This window comes from Hypomesus transpacificus, chromosome 9 (assembly GCF_021917145.1).
Source record: "Hypomesus transpacificus isolate Combined female chromosome 9, fHypTra1, whole genome shotgun sequence".
In the NCBI taxonomy this organism is placed as follows: Eukaryota; Metazoa; Chordata; class Actinopteri; order Osmeriformes; family Osmeridae; genus Hypomesus; species Hypomesus transpacificus.
The window spans coordinates 6211180-6228907 of NC_061068.1; the positions used below are offsets into that span (position 1 = coordinate 6211180).

Genomic DNA, 17728 nt, shown 5'->3' on the forward strand with positions numbered 1-17728 from the left:
AGATGTCATATCAACCCATAGTAGTCACTCCTTGCTAACGATAAACCCTGTTCGTTCAGATTTGAGCTGTGTCCCCATGGTCTGATGTCAGTACAACATGAAAGTCCATAGTACTCCTTGGACAAACTGATGTGATGGGATATAAGTCTTGAGAAAGATCAACTGCTAGCAGTTGACACCTTATAGCACCAGTCATTATTGTCCCAGGAAGTCCTTTGCTAACATTTTACCATGGCATAACCCCCTCTTTGTATAAGGTTTGTATCAAAAGCAGTTCAGACATTTGAGAAAGTCCTCCAACCGGGGCACGGTAAATAAGAGCGACCATGCGAAGGCCAAAAAATAGTCAAAATAGATGCATATTATCTCCACTGGTAGGACACCCTAGAGGGCACTGCATCACGTTTTCTCCACTGGTAAGGCACCCTAGAAGGGACTTTATCACGTTTGCTTGCAAACTGGGCTACTGTACAGGACCCTTTATCATGGTTAATCTACCATAGGGGCATCCACAAGGGCTCTTTTGCTAGCGTGGGGGCACAAGAGGGGGTTACTTGCCCCCCCTCTCCCTGAGTCCACCACTGGCAATCAAATACAAATGTACAAATGTGTTTGTTCATTGAACGTGTTCTGCATAATTAATCCAGATTCATTGTTCTGTAGTTCTGTTGTGGCTGGTTTGTTTTGTATTGTTGAGGCAAAACTGATGCTATTTTGGGAATATGTGACCTATCTACATGGGAGATAAACCAACTCACACTATTTTTAAAAGTAAAAAGCAACGAGTTAATGGTGTACAACTACATATCTCTACATATTTAATTTGGATTTATGAATGTGATGGGGCTATGTGAGAACAAACATGATTCTTATGATAGGTTGAATACAGTGCTGTCCCCAAAAAACGTAAATTGGTAAAAACCCTCGATTAAGACATTGACACCAGTGAGCGGATTCAGGACCACGGCTAGTTCCTGGCGCCTGTGTTCCTGCGCGCGGACTGCAAGGCAGGAAGAGGCCATCGCTGGCGCTTTTCATTGAAGGAGCAGCTTTCACTCAACCGCACCCCTCCCCCTCGCTCTACCCCTTCTACCTCCTTGCACATCCACGACGGTGACTAGCGAGTTAAAACACAGAAAACACGTAAGCATTGACGAGTGCAGGCGGAGACTGTGTCTTTGCACGCAGCATCACGGATTTCTCAGAGCATCAGACGTAGCCTATTCTCTGCATCACGTAGAAAACCGAATAGCATTAAGATAACGTTTCGAAACGAGTTTCAAGTTATTCTGAATCGACCTTTTAGAAAGGGCATTTTGGCTGATTTCCTTACACATCGACCAATTTCAGTCCGTTACCTTCATCCTCTTTAGGGACAAGATGTTGGATCCATCGTCCAGCGAGGAGGAATCGGATGGGATAGTGGAGGAGGAAAGCAAGGAGGTGATGGCACCCCAGGCCGGATCCCGCATATCTCCAAGCAGGACCAGCGAGAGCTCTGGCGGACTGGCGCCGAGCAGCAGTCGCAGCAGCGCCCGACCAACTAGTCCGAGTCCGTCGGCTGCCAGTGAGCAGGAAAAACAGGAGGTGGAGAATTTGCAAAGGGAGGAAGAGGAGCGTAAAAAGAAGCTGCAGCTTTATGTCTTTGTAATGCGGTGCGTCGCCTATCCATTCAATGCAAAACAGCCCACTGACATGGCACGGCGACAACAGAAGGTAAGGCCACCGTGGAATGACACAGAAATCACCACATGCCAAACAATTTTTTTTAAATCAGTGAGATGCATTCACTGAGGACCTAAATACCTTACTGTCCCATATCATGAACATTTACCCAATGCCTCAGTCATAGTAATTAGAGAACTTTCGAAAATGCAGGTTGGGTCATTAATGGATTAGGCTACAGAATATAAAAGCAAATTGGAATGAAATTGGCCACTCAAACACGAGGCATCATTGCTCTGAGGTCTGTAGCCCATATTGAAGGGACTATGGAACTGCAGAGGTCTGTCAAACAGGCAACATTAGATTATTTTATAAGCATAAATAAACCATCACCTGAACTAGTCTGGCTGGACAGTTGGGTTATGGGACAGCCAGGCCAAAATACATAGTGTGAAAGGATCGATAGACATCATCCAAAACTGTGTAGTGTCATCGCCGTTTGAGACCCTCCGTGGTCATGTGACTTGCTCATGTTCAGTGGACTGTAGGATCAGTGTGCGTCAAATCTTGGCGGATGCATGCAATTCTAGCTCATTTGCGCCATCAATTGCCCCGTCGATTTGTTTTCTCAAGGTGACTTTTATACTGGAAGCAGACGTCGGAGCACTATGTCTGGAGTTGATGTGGTGTTTGTATAGGCTACAGCCTGCACACCACAACTCTACACATCTAAACTGCGGTGCCCAATCAACTCATTTTATATTCTATAAGGCCTACTACAATCGTTACATTACATTTAGGTTGATGATGCGTGATGGATTTAGTTAATTCTTTTTTCATAATTACAATTTTTTTTTGTAAAAGACGATGCAATCTTTCAACAGAGCCAACTGTATTTTGCGGATGACAATTCTTACTTGCTGCAACAGCCGACACCTGCCAGGCCCGCTGTCTTCTATCATAAACCTCACTTGCATCAGTCCTACTTTAATAGATTAAGCTCTATCACAAATCATTGCGAATCAGGTGTGGTGCACACAGCCTAACTGTTAAAGCTAGTCGTATTCTGAATTCTAAATAAGTGTCAAGGTCGTAATGTATTTTCGTTTTAAAATAAGCTATAATTTGTCAAATCCATTTTTAGACCAGTTCGGTTTTTTAATTTCGTAACGGAGATCGCATTTCATCATTCCAATTCACAGGCCTGGAACTTATTTTAGTATAAGTCAGGATGTATACTGAAGATGGTTGGTGAAGTAACTCTTTGTCAAACTAATTTAACTGTATCCTAAACTTGAGCATACACATTTACATAAAATACATAAAATGACTTACAAATAACACACAATTAGTTGAGATAGAATGTAGGTATTGGAAGAACATGCTAGTGAAACCAGTATCATTTCCAATCTAATGTTAGATGTAGAGGCTACAGGGTATTCAGCTACTATGACTAAACGTTGACTGCAGACACTGTTTGTAAAAAGCCCCTGCTGTTGCAACCCCATAAGAAGTCCATCTCATTTGCCAAAATTCCTCATAATTATTGACCAGAAAAAAATATATTTTACAGCCTATAGCTCTTGACTTGTTATAGATTAGTCACAGAAATATGATGAAAACATTTCTGTAATGAAAAGACTTGAAAGCCCTCTGTGTAGCTTGTGGAGCGGCAGCATGATAATCCCTTATAAGGAGCTTTGGCACCCAAACAGCAGTGACTGGGCTATCACTGTGAAACAGGCATAGGCAGCCCAGTGTCCAAGCTGGGCTGCTGCTCATGGAAGTGCAGTGCTGTGACCCTATTAAGACAACCACAATAGGGCAATTAAAGACTGCCCGTTATTTTTAGTAAGATGAAAACAAGTTTTACGTAATGTTCATTTGGTCATAACGTTTTGAACACCTAAGGGAGAAAGTGATGATGCCGTAATGCACAGTATCTGCTAATGTCATTGACTCATTTGTTGAATAGGGTTCATGATTGCGGTTATTTTTTCTTTTGTGCATATTATGTATTGAGCACGGTTTATAAAAGTATATACCAACGCCCCCCTTGACATGGTCTTGGCCTAAAGAAAATGTTAATGGTTGAATGAATTATGTACATGAAACCTGTGAGTGCTCAGATCTCCCAAGGCCAAGCCAACCCATCTGTCAGGATGGGTGGTGGGGTGAAAAAACCAGCACCTCTATTCAAGCACTGCACTCCCCTCCTCTGCTGCCCTGTGACGCCACACAGCTGCTGGAGAACAGGATTTCATGATTTCATTGTGAAACCAGATTTAGACGCAAATCAGTGCATGGATGAAGTTAGTGCTCCTGTAATGTAGTAGATCCTAGCAATTTGGTCCTCCCACAGTTGCCTGCACAGGTCTGGGAAAACTGTTGAAAAAGTGGAACCTCTTTGTACCTTTACATTTTGTTGGGTGACGAGAACCATTGTGTTTGTTAAAGGGACTAGAGACATAGGAAATAGGCACAGGAGAATTGCAGTTATCCACATGTCTCCACTGAGCTGAGAAAAAGATAAATGATGAATGCCATTATAAAGTCATTTCACACCCATAGTTAGGATGAAAATGAGAGACAGTGGGATGAAAACATTATCAAATCAAATCAAATCAAATTTATTTGTATAGCCCTTTTTACACGCAAGCATGTCACAGAGGGCTTCACATGCGCCCATAGAACTGCCCCTCAACCAACCTAAACCCTCAAGGAAGACAAGGAAAAACTCCCAGAAAAACTCCCACCGGGAGAAAAAATGGAAGAAACCTTGGGAGGAGCAATTCAGAGAGGGATCCCCTCCTCCAGAGACGGTTGGTAAGAGAGAGGAGCAGAACACAAGCTAAACATAGTCATACAGTGTCAATGGGTTTTGAAACACCAAAATCCATTGTTCGGCTTTATAGACGTTGGATGGGACCAGAAGATGGAGATGAAGATGAAGATGAAGATGGAGGCATGCAGTCCACTTCAGAAGGGAAAATAGTTTTTCTTTGCAGAACAGACATTGATTTAATGTACAGGTGTACAGTAGGCTAGGATAGGTCAGTACACTACGGAATACGGTAGCTGCACTGAACTGTTTGTTTCAACTCTGCCAATAAGTGACACAGCAGTATCATCAATAATCATACCATAATAATATGGATTGTCTTTGGAAATGAAGAGAGCAGACCTGGATTGTGTACAGGCCATCAAAGAGATAACTCTGTAGTTTATTAGGTGAGAAGAAACAGATAGTTGAGATGGGAATTCTTTTTGTCAAGGTTACACTGGAATTGGGGAGGTTAATATGTGCTCTGAGGCTATGGATAATGAAGAGCCCACACTCCTAACAGCAGGACAAAGGTAGTGAAGGACATTCAGCTAAATGTTATGAGATCCATAATGCTGTCTAGTGTCGCCAAGGTTGTGTTTAGGTCAAGTATTATGACAAACAGTAGTGTCAAGTGGTTTACAGCAGTCATACAGTCCTGGAAAGAAAAAGAGACAACAGTATATGGTAAAGTGTCTACAGTAAATAGGGAAACGTCTTAAACAAAACTAAAAGAGGTGTTATTCAGAGCCAATAAGTACATACATAGTACATATTGGATGATGAGTAGACATTGTGCTGATCCTGTATAAACTGTAAATCTGGATAAATAATGTACTTGGCCAGTGTGCTTTTAAGATAGATGTATAGTGTATGAAAGCTTACCTGAAATAACCATGCCTTGTTTTTATTAAAACTGTCATGGTGCCTTGAATGCATTGCTCATTCGGCCTCATTTCCAGACCACGATTGCTTAAGGACTGGTGGACAATGCAAGCAGCCAATGGAAGTTACATGACACATTGGGATTGACAAGTCATTAATAACTGAAGCCCCCAGGCGGAGAGGACCAAGCACACATGCCCCATTCTATAGTTCATATCACCTCTCTTAAAACATAATGATTTCGACATCCATACCAGTCATATATCTCTGTTAGGGATGTTGCAGTCAGACCATGTAGCTTAGCACTCATCACAGAAGCTTTTGAAAATATAAATTTTCCATTGGGCTTTATAGCAAACAGTGCTTTGGAACACAATGTAGTGCAAAGAAAATGAACCAAGACTATTTCTCAATTGATGTATTATGTGATTGATTTCAAGAAGGGGATATGTCTAGAAGGTGGTTTTCATGACTGTGCTATAAATGGACAATTCATGTGTTTAGAATGCATACAAACACTTTTATCACTAGCAAGCCTGTTTTTTTTTTTACCTTTGTCTGTCTCTGATTCAGTCTGTGTCTTTGTATTTACAGTATATTCATAATTCACTGGTGCTCCAGCTGCGCTGTTTCATAACAATGTTGGATGTGGCTGACGTTATTCATAACAATAAGATGTTCTGCAGCATGGTAATTAAACACTAACCTATGTGTCCGTTTGTGCCCAATAAACCCTTGTAAACGTCAGCTGTCCAAAAAACGACAGGTCAATTAGAGAAGATGAATGGTAACCGCCTACGATTTCCCTACAATAGAGACCTTACTGTACATATTGAATTAGCTATCATTGAGGGAGAGAGCACACACAAAGCACAACCTGACCCTTTTGTCTGCGAGAGTGTGTAGAACTTGAGTAGTGCCTTCTGATTTGAAGGTCATTAACTGTAAATCTGTATGTGCCTAGCTCAACTTGTCCTTGTGTATTTGATGTTACATTCTTGCCTGCTCCAGTGCAGTCTGTTCTCTTACATTTTTATACTTTTTAAAACTTCCCCATGTCTCCAAACCAATCCGTTAATCCGTTTGAGGCCATTGTTCCACACAATGTGCACTCCTCAGTAGTGATTCAGTAGCATTTTACATATGTTAGCTGTTTAATAATTGTTATATATGTTAGCTATATTTAATGTCGTAAAAGTTCTTAAATTGCTGGTAAATGACCTCCAACAAAATACAGGTGTGTTGCGGAGGTGTTGGAGGAAGCGTGAGATGGAAGATTGTTACATAAGTAAGGAGAACTGGGATAGACGGAACATGAGCCAGGCAACATGAAATGAGATTGGACAATGAACAGTCTCATCCCCCAGTAGGGACAAAAGCATGACCTCATGAAACTCATTACCACAATTCCCAGCTGCACCCTTGCAACAGCCCCTCACCCTCCTGCACCTCTTACCTCACCCTCTTGCCCCTCCTCCTGTCCCTGAAGCATCACGAGACAACAACAGCAATGTACCGCAGAGCAGCTCAGGGTCCTCTAGGAGCTATGTGGGCTACAGTGAGACACTCAATACAACCATGTTATCCTGCTACCCCCTCCACACACACACATTACCCACCTTTCACAGCTCCACCACGAACACTGACCTTGTCATCTTGACCTTCTGTCTTCCTCTGAGGAAAAAACGGCAATCAAGGCCCAGTCTCGCTCAGTAGGATTGGCATTAAAAAAGATTTGCCACATTTATTCTCAGATAAAGGTAAATGTATCAGAGCACTCATTTGTTTGACATATAGATTTTTGCTGGATGTACACTATGTGACAGAATGTTGTATGTGATGCAAGCCTTTTGGAGTGCAACATGATCTTCCTCAAATCTGACAAACGCATGATGGGATTGCTTATCTTTCTCTTTGTTTTCCTTCAGAGTAAAAGAAAGAAAGAAAAAGAGAGAAGGAGGGTGGGGGGCAAGGGAACAGGGGTGTCCCCAGGAGAGGATTGGATTGGTTTGTCTCCGTGATGAGTGTAACCTGATGTCTCGTCACAGACTGTTATAGCCAGTGGTGGCCATGCTCAGTCAGATTGTATTCTGGCCCATCCAAGCTTTGCTCCACTTCCTATAAGCTGCTGCTACCATGGACTGCTGACATCTTGCCATTAATCTTCATACTACGTTAAAATGCCCATATTGCTACTGCGTTGGTATGCTTCTGATTTACAACTCTCAGATTTGCCAGGTCAGAGGTAACGTGAAACAGGGTTTGGTTCACTGTAAATATGATATGATTATAATATATTATTATACTGTGATTGAAAACTAACATGGGGGCCTGAGCAATGCTCAGCACATAAAGAGAGTGCAGCTGAATCTTTTAAGAGACCCAGGAATGAAACCAGCTCAGACTAGCAGCAGCTTTGTGGGCGCTCTGAATCTGGGATGAAGACAGGGAGGAGGAGGGTGGGGGAAGGTGGAGCTGAACATTGTGTTCCTCTACAGAGTAGTCCTACAGCTTGAGAGTTTGACAGGAGCTTGGAGTTTGGGATAGAGACAGTTGCCTCTATTTTCCTCCCATTACTTTCTGCTGTCTCTGTAGACAGGGAATACGACACTCCAACTCTATCCAAGTTATTAAGATGTGTATGTGTGTATCTTTGCATGTTGTGTGTGTGTGTGTGTGTGTCAGGCTGGGTACATCTGTGAGCTTCTGACTGATGTGCCTCTGTGTTTGCTTCTGGCCGCAGCGAGTGTGTGACTATCGCTGAGCGCTAGCTACCATTCCTGTTTGTTGTTTACTTAAAGGGAGGCTGCTGCTGCTGTCATCTGGATTCATGACAGAAAAGTGCTTTGTCTGACCGGAGGATACTTTCTCTCATCACGTCCTCATAAAATATAGATGGGATTATTGAAAAATTATGTACCCCAAGCACAATATCTTATTTTGGCCACCTACAACAAACAGCAGACTTTTATTTCTGTATTGTAGCTACTACTCATTGGATAATATGGTGTTTGGTATTTATCTTACGCCTTTTTAAAATAATCTTCAAGCTGAATCTGACCAAATGTGTTCTCTGCAGTGTTGGTTACCTACACTGAAGATTGTTATGGAAAGTGATGATGACTGTAATACTGACAGCAAGTGAAACACCAGGCTGACATTTAGACAAGTCTGCCTTGGGACAGCATGATGGATGTGTGTAAGACATAGGTATGAGGTGTGTGAAGTGTCAGTGACATGTGTAATGTGTGTGACGTGTGTGCGTACAGTCAGTATGTTTGTGTGCCTGTATTTCAAGTACACATTCCTGATGAACAGTTCTTATCTTTCGTAAACAAGTTCAGTATTCCAATATTGGTTGGTTGCATACTCAAAGTAATGTCGACAGTAATATTTCTGTTAGAAGTGGAGCTTCAAAGTAGCCAAGATGAGTCATAAGATGTGTTTCAACACCCTCAAAATAACACTGCATAAATTAGTTAAATACGGCTTCTGATGCTTGACACAGTGTGAAGTACTAAATGCACAGCCATTTTAGAAGTTACGATCTCAAGTGTACTTGCATCCTCTTTTTCAACGTTGTGCATCTTCATGTTGCTTCCCTTCTAAAAAATGATGAGTATCTGGCAGGAGGGTTTACTGTGTGGGGCTTGCAAGAGCCTCATCAAGCAATATTGCGACACCGTTCACGCTACTACAGTATGTAGACAAGGATCAAGCTTTCACACACACACACACACACTGGTGCCCTTGTAGGTGGTGAATTGTAAGGCCGGAGACGCTTTGTGTTAGTCCACGGCTTGGGACACACAATTCAATTCTGGTTAGATGTTCAGGGAGATAATTGACTTGTTAATATCTGACTCCAATTTTAGAAATGTGCACAAGTGCGTTACCTGTAACCTTGAGCGCTAAACAGTTAATGACATGAAACTCTGGCAGAGGTAAAAATTGTCTGCTTGATCAGAGCATCGAACCTAAAGTAAGCGTGTTCACTAATCAGTCATTTATCTCTACTATAATATGGATTTAACCACCGACCTAGTATTGTAAACCGATCACTCAGAGGCTCCGGTAAATTCCTTCGGAGCGTGGAGATCCACTGTAAGTGACTCAAAGGCCTTAAGTTAAAACTTACTTCAAAAGTCTGTTTATAATCAGTATTATCCTCATCAACCAGACTAGATAAAAGTTTTCACTGTGGTAGCGTGATAGATACATTTCAAGGAGAACAAGTAATTTAAAATACACACTAATAGTTTATTATGTAAATAGTGAGGTAATCAATACAATTATAATGAAACATAATGAAATTCAAAACATACCTTCAGAGCAATGGTTAACAAAGGTATTCACAATGAAGAATAGGCACCTAAACGCACCGGAGCTGTATCATGAACAGAACCCAAAGTGGTTGGTAAAACTTCTTCCTATATACACCCAAACCTGACTAAAATGGGGACACCATATGACACATTTCTGACACATACAAATTCAAATTGGATCATTAATCAAGGCTGCAGTAGACCAAGTGGTGCCCTTGCAAGACAAGGGAATATGTTAAACACATGTTGTTCTGCTGCAAGCACAAAACTCTGTAAACTCTGTAAATGTACATGTTACAGCATAAAAATTATTACTGGAATGTAATACATAAAATAAGAAATGAAATCATATCAAACATGACATTAAAAGCTGTTTTGAATAATATTTACAAGAACACAACTTTTAGTCCTTCCTCTGTCCACCTTCCTCTTCAACTGTTGAGACCACCTCTCCAGAGGTGGGTCATTAAGGTGTGATTTTAGCATTCATGCAAATCAACAACTGTCCCAGACGAGTGTCTGGGTGACCAGTGACAAAGGGGCTGCCAAATACAGCCCTACACCCTACTGTTCAGCTGCTTAAAAATAGGTTACCACAATAGTGGTTAATCCTGCCCAGCATCTACACTGAAAAGCACAAATTTACCTTGATCTTGCTAAAATAATATGAAAAAAATAGGAGATATACTAAATAGTTTAAAGATACAGTATCACAAAATAGCTTTAAACATTATGTAAATGTAGCTTTTTTCTCTGTATTTCTACTGTATACTGTGTGTTTGTGTAATGTGTGTGTACTGTATACTGTGTGTTTGTGTAATGTGTGTCTGTGTCCCCTCTTGTGTTGACATGTTGAGGGTGATTAATGTCACCGCCCACTTTATTGCGTGTCAATGAATCACCGTGTTACAGTGCAATCTTGATAAGAGCTGGGTGAGAAAGAATCGATAGGAGCTAGGCTGGATAACACGACATGGGAGTCTGGGAACACTGATGAAAATGGAGCCCTTTTTTAATCTATCACTAGATTTACTTATTCAAGGGTTCCACAATTAATGATAGGAAATAGTTTTTTTTTTACTGCATAGCAGCTGATCCACAGTGAACTGTTTTGGAGCACTGTTGGGTTTGTTCTTCTCTCTGCACATGTCCCCTGTACATGTCTGTTGTCCTGCTGTGCTGTCAGCATCACAGCATCACAGCATCACAGCACAGACACACTAGCCCCTTCACACATGCACACACATGCACACACACGCGCACACACACACGCGCACACACACACGCGCACACACACACACACACTAGCCCCTTAACACTCACACAGTATGCAGTAGCATCACATCAAGTCACACAAAAGCACAGTACAAAACTGTCAGCATAAACAAAAGGTATTATTAGCTTTGACCTTTAAGGGACCTGGGATAACAACAGAACTTGTTTGCCAGAGTCTGCCTGGCGGTCGCTGTATTCCTTTAGATCAGATGTTATCCCAAAAGTATTAGACACCTAAGATATCTAAGGTGTCATCTACAGTACGTGCTTTTAGTGTAATAAAACCTGTAATTACTTTACTAAGGCTACCCATTGATATTTCCACAAGGTATATGTACTATCATGTAAAGTTGCAATATTGCCTGGTCATTGACTGACCAACATCAGGTGGACTTTTGACCGGTGTATTGATTTTGTTCAAAGAAACAATTGCTCTAAATTCAATTTGTATTTCCTTCATGGAATTAAGTTCCACATGGACCCCAATGCAAGACAATAACATTGAACATTGATTGACTCTGAGGCTCAGCTCTATAATGGAAGCAGCTAATACTTAATAATAAACTGTCTGCATTTATCAAGGATGCTATCTGGGACCTCAGTTTCAGACTAGTGGCAGATATGCCAGTTTTGCCTCTGGATATTTCTGTCAGCTTCCTTTAAGTCTTTTAGTCTCCCTCCATGAAACCCCAGATCCCCCACCACACCCCCTATTTTAAAGCTGGTCTGAAATCTACTATGTTGAATCAGTGAAGTCTGGATGCATTGTGTAAATGTTGTTTAAGTGTTGAATATGTAAGCATTAATTATGATAAGGGACAATAAAAGCAGATTGTCAAGCATAGCTGCCAATAAGAGGTGTGTTCTGCATTCATCCTCTGAGAGGACGCACCCTTAATGCCAGAGAGGACAGCGAAGGACGACTGTGATAGCTGCACTCTCCCCGTGTTTCAGTAGAACTGACTAATTTGCATAGCGGTTTGAATATTAACATAGTGATGCCTTAGGTCGGTCCTTGAACACTGCAGTCAATTAGAAATACAGCAGGCACCAGTCAGAATGGTCTCAATGTTCTGCTGTTGAAGCAGCAAGAAAGAAGCCAAAAAATAAAAGCCAAGGTCAAATCTAAAGTATTGATCGTGGTCTGATGTCTCTTCTTCTGGTTCACTTCCCTCTGTTAGAAGTTGTCAGAGCAGAGATTTGGGTTTGAGGCAGAATACTCCCTAAAGATGAAGAGGTTGTCTGGGCAGACAGATCTACCGAGCAAGGAGGGATTGTGTCGTGTGCTGGGGGTTGATGACGGTTTGTGATTTTGGTGTGTGTATCTCTTCAAGGACAGCAGAAAAAGAGTGAGGATGTCAGTTTATGTTAAGTTTTTTTTATTTCACCTTTATTTAGCCAGGTGTCACCTAATCTGTAGCAAATTTCTTGTAGCTCTGTGTGTTTTTGTGCATGTGCATGTATGCTGGTAGATGTGTGAGCTTTCATCTTTGTAGAGAACAAAACTCACTGGCAGTCTCCTCTTTGCTTCTCTTGTAAATTGTGGGTTCCGGGTCTGCACTGAGAGGTGGGGAAATAGTGCCATGGACACACAGATGGTGTTGAAAGCTTCACAGGCACAAAATACGAGGCAGTTTTGTCCCTACTCCCTCCCACACCAAAGTCTGGCACTCAGTTAAAATGCAGCCCTGCTGAACACATACTGGGTCATAACAGCATACACAGTACTGTAATCATGGACATACATTTTTTAATAATCTCTACATGTTAGCACACTGGCTCTGAGTTATAAGGGCTACGATGGTCTGTTCAGTAATCATGCTGTTACCCTGGTGGTGTCAGGGAATGTTTGTCCTCTGCGTCTTTCATCTTGACCTGTAAACATGCAACTTACACTATATAACATATAAAAAATAATAACTGAGGTGAAAAAGTGAATTATTTCTTGGAAAGTATGATTACTGGGATGCCTCTAGAGAACATATTACGAATTTTAAATGCAGACTTTGATTTAATGTTTTAATAAAATATATGCTGTTCATTACTCATTAATGAAAGAATGTCAAATACATATTCAAATGTATGTGTATGGGATGAGTATAGGAAAAGTATGATTAGATTATCAAACATACGTTTACATGATATTCGTTCTACCCTTTCCAGTCAGTCCATTAGTCTTCACAATGAATATTAATGGTCCTTTACCTGATAACCCACAAATATCTTGTTGTGTTTTTAGCCCAAAGCATAGACAGAAATACAATCATTTAGCCAGAGAGTGACCACTACGGAGTCTAATATTTGGACGCTATTATAACAGCACACAGTACATAGCTATTTTTATTGATTGGAACCATGGTTATGAGTCTCTGCTTCTCTCCATGGCTGTGCCTTTGAAGTGTCCTCTGTGTGTCCTTGCCTCCACAGATAACCAAGCAGCAACTGGAGCAGACCAAGGGCCGCTTCCAGGCCTTTCTCAACGGGGACACTCAGATTGTGGCTGATGAGGCTTTCATCAATGCTGTTCAGAGCTACTACGAGGTAACCTTCCGCTTCTAATGTCACTTTTTCATTATGACTCTGCCCAGCAAAATGACATGCAATAATGTGTTGACTTAACCCTGCACAGCAATGTCAGCCTAGGTTCTTTACAAATGCGTAATCGGACTGTTGGACCTGTGTCCTCTTCTACAAGACTCATCTTCACATGTCTACAATAGATGGCCATGTAGTGGTGTTATGTTTCTCATGTGAAATGCACTAGATAGCCTTAGCAGAAAATCTGATACCAAGCCTGATTAGTTATCGTTTCAAGATGTAACTTAATTAGCATAGAGATGAGAGTAATAAAAAGGCCCTCCAGCGCGGCCTCATGAGACATAGAACATCTCTATAAATCTAAAAGAGCGGCAGTTGAGATACAAATAGGCGATGGATCCAACCCACTCACAGAGCGAGCTAACCGGTCTCACAGGTTATGAGAGGAAGCTGCTGGTGGATGAAATGCAGTGTTATGTGCTCATGTATTCACCAGATGGAATATGACTCAGTGTTGAAAGCAAGGCACAGATATTGTTCAAATATAACGGTTAAAACCACAATCAGAAGTAATCCCTCATACCCAATAGAGGAAGTATATGCATCTCCGTGTGATGTATGATGTGTAAAATCAAAAGAATAGCCACTACTGCATCTTGAGAGGGCCTGAAAAGCCAAACCAATCAATTCGAAAATGAGGTCATTGCATTTAGTTATACAAAATGGCACCTCCATTGAAATAGTGTGGGGAGGTGTTATTATGCACATAATGGATGATGACAGGTTACTTTGTCTGTAGGCTTTAGACAAAAAACTCACAAACAGATGTTTGCTCTCTGTGTCATACAACCTTGAATGCTCCAATTTCAAAAGGACAATGTTAATTGAGTTACAAGCTTGTCATGGTTCCACCTCTCTAACCACAGTCTACTCTCATCTTCCAGTGGATGAGACACACAACATGGCAGGCTTAAAACACTACTGTCCTTCCATTGTAGTGTCACTGGTGTTTAGTCATAGGAGATAAGGAAGCCACAATGTGACTGTCAGAGACAGGGAAGCTGGACCTGACGGTAACTGTGTCTGATACTGTGTCTTTTTCCATCACTGAAAATGGCCATCTCCAGCTCTGTCTTGAGAGACAAGGGGGGTGACCCTGAAAGTATACCCTGAAAATAGATGCGCACACACACACACATACACTCTTCTAAAAAGAACAAGAAGATGCAAAGAAAATACCCATTAAAAAGCTAGTTTCTGAAAAGTTCCTCATCAGTCTCTGCTTTCACTGGAGTGAGATTTTTTTTTTTTTGCCAGACTCTTCTACTAATCATCTAGCTATACAGGGAAAAAAACATATATTTTACTTCACTAGCTACCATAAAAACTGTAAAAGTTTCAAACAGAAGAGAAGGCTTCCCCCCACAGGGTCTTGAGACAGACTTGTTCTTTACCCTTTTACTGAGTGAGGGTGGAACAGAAAGCCCTTTCACCACCCTAAATAATGCACAAAATGAATTAGAATCAAACCGAGAGTGTGGGAGTGAATTTTCATCCATACCCGTCAGATTATCCCCCAGCATTTGAAATGTTCTATGCTACTCTGTTGTTATTATTTGTTTTGTGGAATACTTCAGGATATCACTGCAGAGCAAAGCACTACAGAAACATTAATCCACCATTGTTGCGGTGCCGAGCTGACACACATCTCCTGTTTTTCTCCTGTGTGCCTACTGGCTACCATTGGCTCATATTATATCTGCCGACGGAGAGTGGTTGCAATGTTCACAGTCTTCTCACAAATCCTGCTCTGACATGGAGATGGGTTGATTTCACACTGATAGATGTGTGAAGACTTAGTAAATGTTGAGGTGAACAGATCTCCAAGACAACCACTAGATTGAGAGCACTTCCTTTTAATCTCTTGTACTGTGCATGCCACTTCCTGCTGGATAATTACGGTTGAGTAAAATCATACCAAGTGAGCATTAGGCTTACGATGTTAGTTCAGTCAAGACAATCACGTATTAGATTTGAGCATTTATTGTTACATGACATGGACATGTAGATTTAACTTTGGCGGAGTGGATGATCAAATGGAAGCACTCCCTGCCTCCTTGATGCAACACATACATACATGTCATATGAGGCAGGGAGCAATAGAGATATAATCCCCCTGATGGATAGAACATACAGACATCATGGGGGAGAAGGGGATAGTGGAGGGTGGCAGCAGCACTGATCATACAACAACCGGGGTGAGTGTGTGCATATCCACGCGTCTTTTAAAGACGCCTTATCGGACGTGGCCCAATGAATATACGCTGCTAACATGGGTGTAGTAGTGGGCGGAGGAAAGGAAGGTGGAGTAAGACGCCTTACGTCCCCGACAAATGGATGACGCGCGCTGCCTGATTGCCCTGCCTGAACTAGCTGTGCTTATATGAAAGCAAAACAGCCCATATAGCCCAAAGGCTATATTTTATCATTCATGTTGGTAATTATAGCTTGTTAGTAGTATGTTTGTAAGCCATCTTTTTAAATTTACTGTATCTTGAGCCTATTTGATAACTTACACATGATATTAAGAGATTCACTTCCATATCTTTTGCCTTTTTGGTTTGGATGTGTCAACTCCATTTTGCCTGATACACCTCCCTGCCTATCCATAGCCTGAACTAGCTAATACTTGTTACCGGGGTCTGTGTTCTAACAGGTGTTCCTCAAGAGTGACCGTGTGGCAAAGATGGTCCAGAGTGGAGGCTTCTCAGCCAATGACTGCAGGGAGGTCTTCAAGCGGCACATCGAGAAGCGCGTCCGCAGCCTGCCCGAGATCGACGGCCTGAGCAAGGAGACGGTGCTGAGCTCCTGGATGGCCAAGTTTGACACCATCTACCGTGGAGACGAGGACCCGCGCAAGGCGCAGCAGCGCATGACGGCCAGCGCCGCGTCCGAGCTCATCCTCAGCAAGGACCAGCTGTACGAGATGTTCCAGAACATTCTGGGCATCAAGAAGTTTGAGCATCAGCTGCTCTACCAAGCCTGCCAGGTGAGTTTCACTGACACCCAGAACTCAATGTGTTACATTTGTGTCTCTTTTAAAATATGTAAAATAGGGCTAAAAACAAACTCCCAAAAGGTTTAGCTACGAAACATAAGTAATCTTTTACCCTATACAGGCTTAGCGATCACAACCTTAGATGATATTGAGCCCCCAACAGTCCTATATCAAAGACACTCATCGCCGTCTTCCCTTGGGGGATCCTGCTGAGATTCAGTCCTCCGCTGGCTGACATGTTGAGATTGCACAAGGATAATGGTGGACACCAGGGTACTAGTGTCATACAGAACTCTTGATCCTTGCTGCCTCCGTTTTACAGCACTCTCAGGGACTTCTGAGAGCAGTGCTAATATATTCTTCTTCCTGGAGCTTAATTAAAAGTCTGATCACGGGACCATTTTGAGCCAAGCTCAGATACATTTACATTCTCCGCTCAGTTAATGCAACAAAAAAACGTTTCCTTCTTCTCTCTATTTTGATTCAATCGACATGCCCTTGGAAACGATTATCTTTGAAAGGTATAATCTTAGTCAACAATAACATTTTCTAATGTTGACAAAATTGGAACAGGTACACATAGAGGAATGTCCTTTAGAGATTAATGGGTCCACATGGAATGAGTAAAAAGTGAGGATCGAATGTAATTGATTCCTATTAAGCCTTGAGCAGCTATTTTCTTCTATGGTTCTCATGTTAAGGTGAACCAGATCCCTGCAGTCCCCCATGGCCTTGTGTATTCTCCCACTGCATCTCTTTGAAGATTCTTAACCTAGTTTTCAAATGCTGGCAGCCAAGCTGGTGGTGTGGGGTCAAATTCTGTATGCAGAATATGTGCCTTCCCTCTTTTCAAATCCCACCTTCAGCAATGCAGAACTGAACATAAAGGAAAGACACAGTGTTGTAAATCTAGGTTTATACTTTTTCTTACTCTTTGGTTCAAAACTGTTGTATTCTTCCTAATTCAGTGTTTAGTCATTTAGCAGACGCTCTTATCCAGAGCTTAATTTATCAAGGCATTCTTTTTAGAAAGCTTTTTGACATTATTTTGTGTTGTATTTACGATAATGGACAAGTGGTTGTTTGTCTAATGCTGTATTTTCAGTTCAAAATACTGTAGATTACTTTGCAGAGGGGCAGAGTGATGGTCTGAATGAT

At 41.7% G+C, this 17728-nt stretch overlaps 1 protein-coding gene across 1 annotated transcript in view; it reads left to right on the plus strand.

The window, feature by feature from the left end:
• Window positions 1-1155: 1155 nt before the first annotated feature.
• Window positions 1156-17728, plus strand: part of cadpsb (Ca2+-dependent activator protein for secretion b) — a 53966-nt gene continuing 37393 nt past the window's right edge. Inside the window, exons 1-3 of the mRNA XM_047026290.1 lie at window positions 1156-1716; window positions 13402-13515; window positions 16229-16561. Coding sequence (XP_046882246.1) covers window positions 1381-1716; window positions 13402-13515; window positions 16229-16561 — 783 coding nt within the window. The 5' untranslated portion in view covers window positions 1156-1380. The remainder of the gene's footprint in view (window positions 1717-13401; window positions 13516-16228; window positions 16562-17728) is intronic.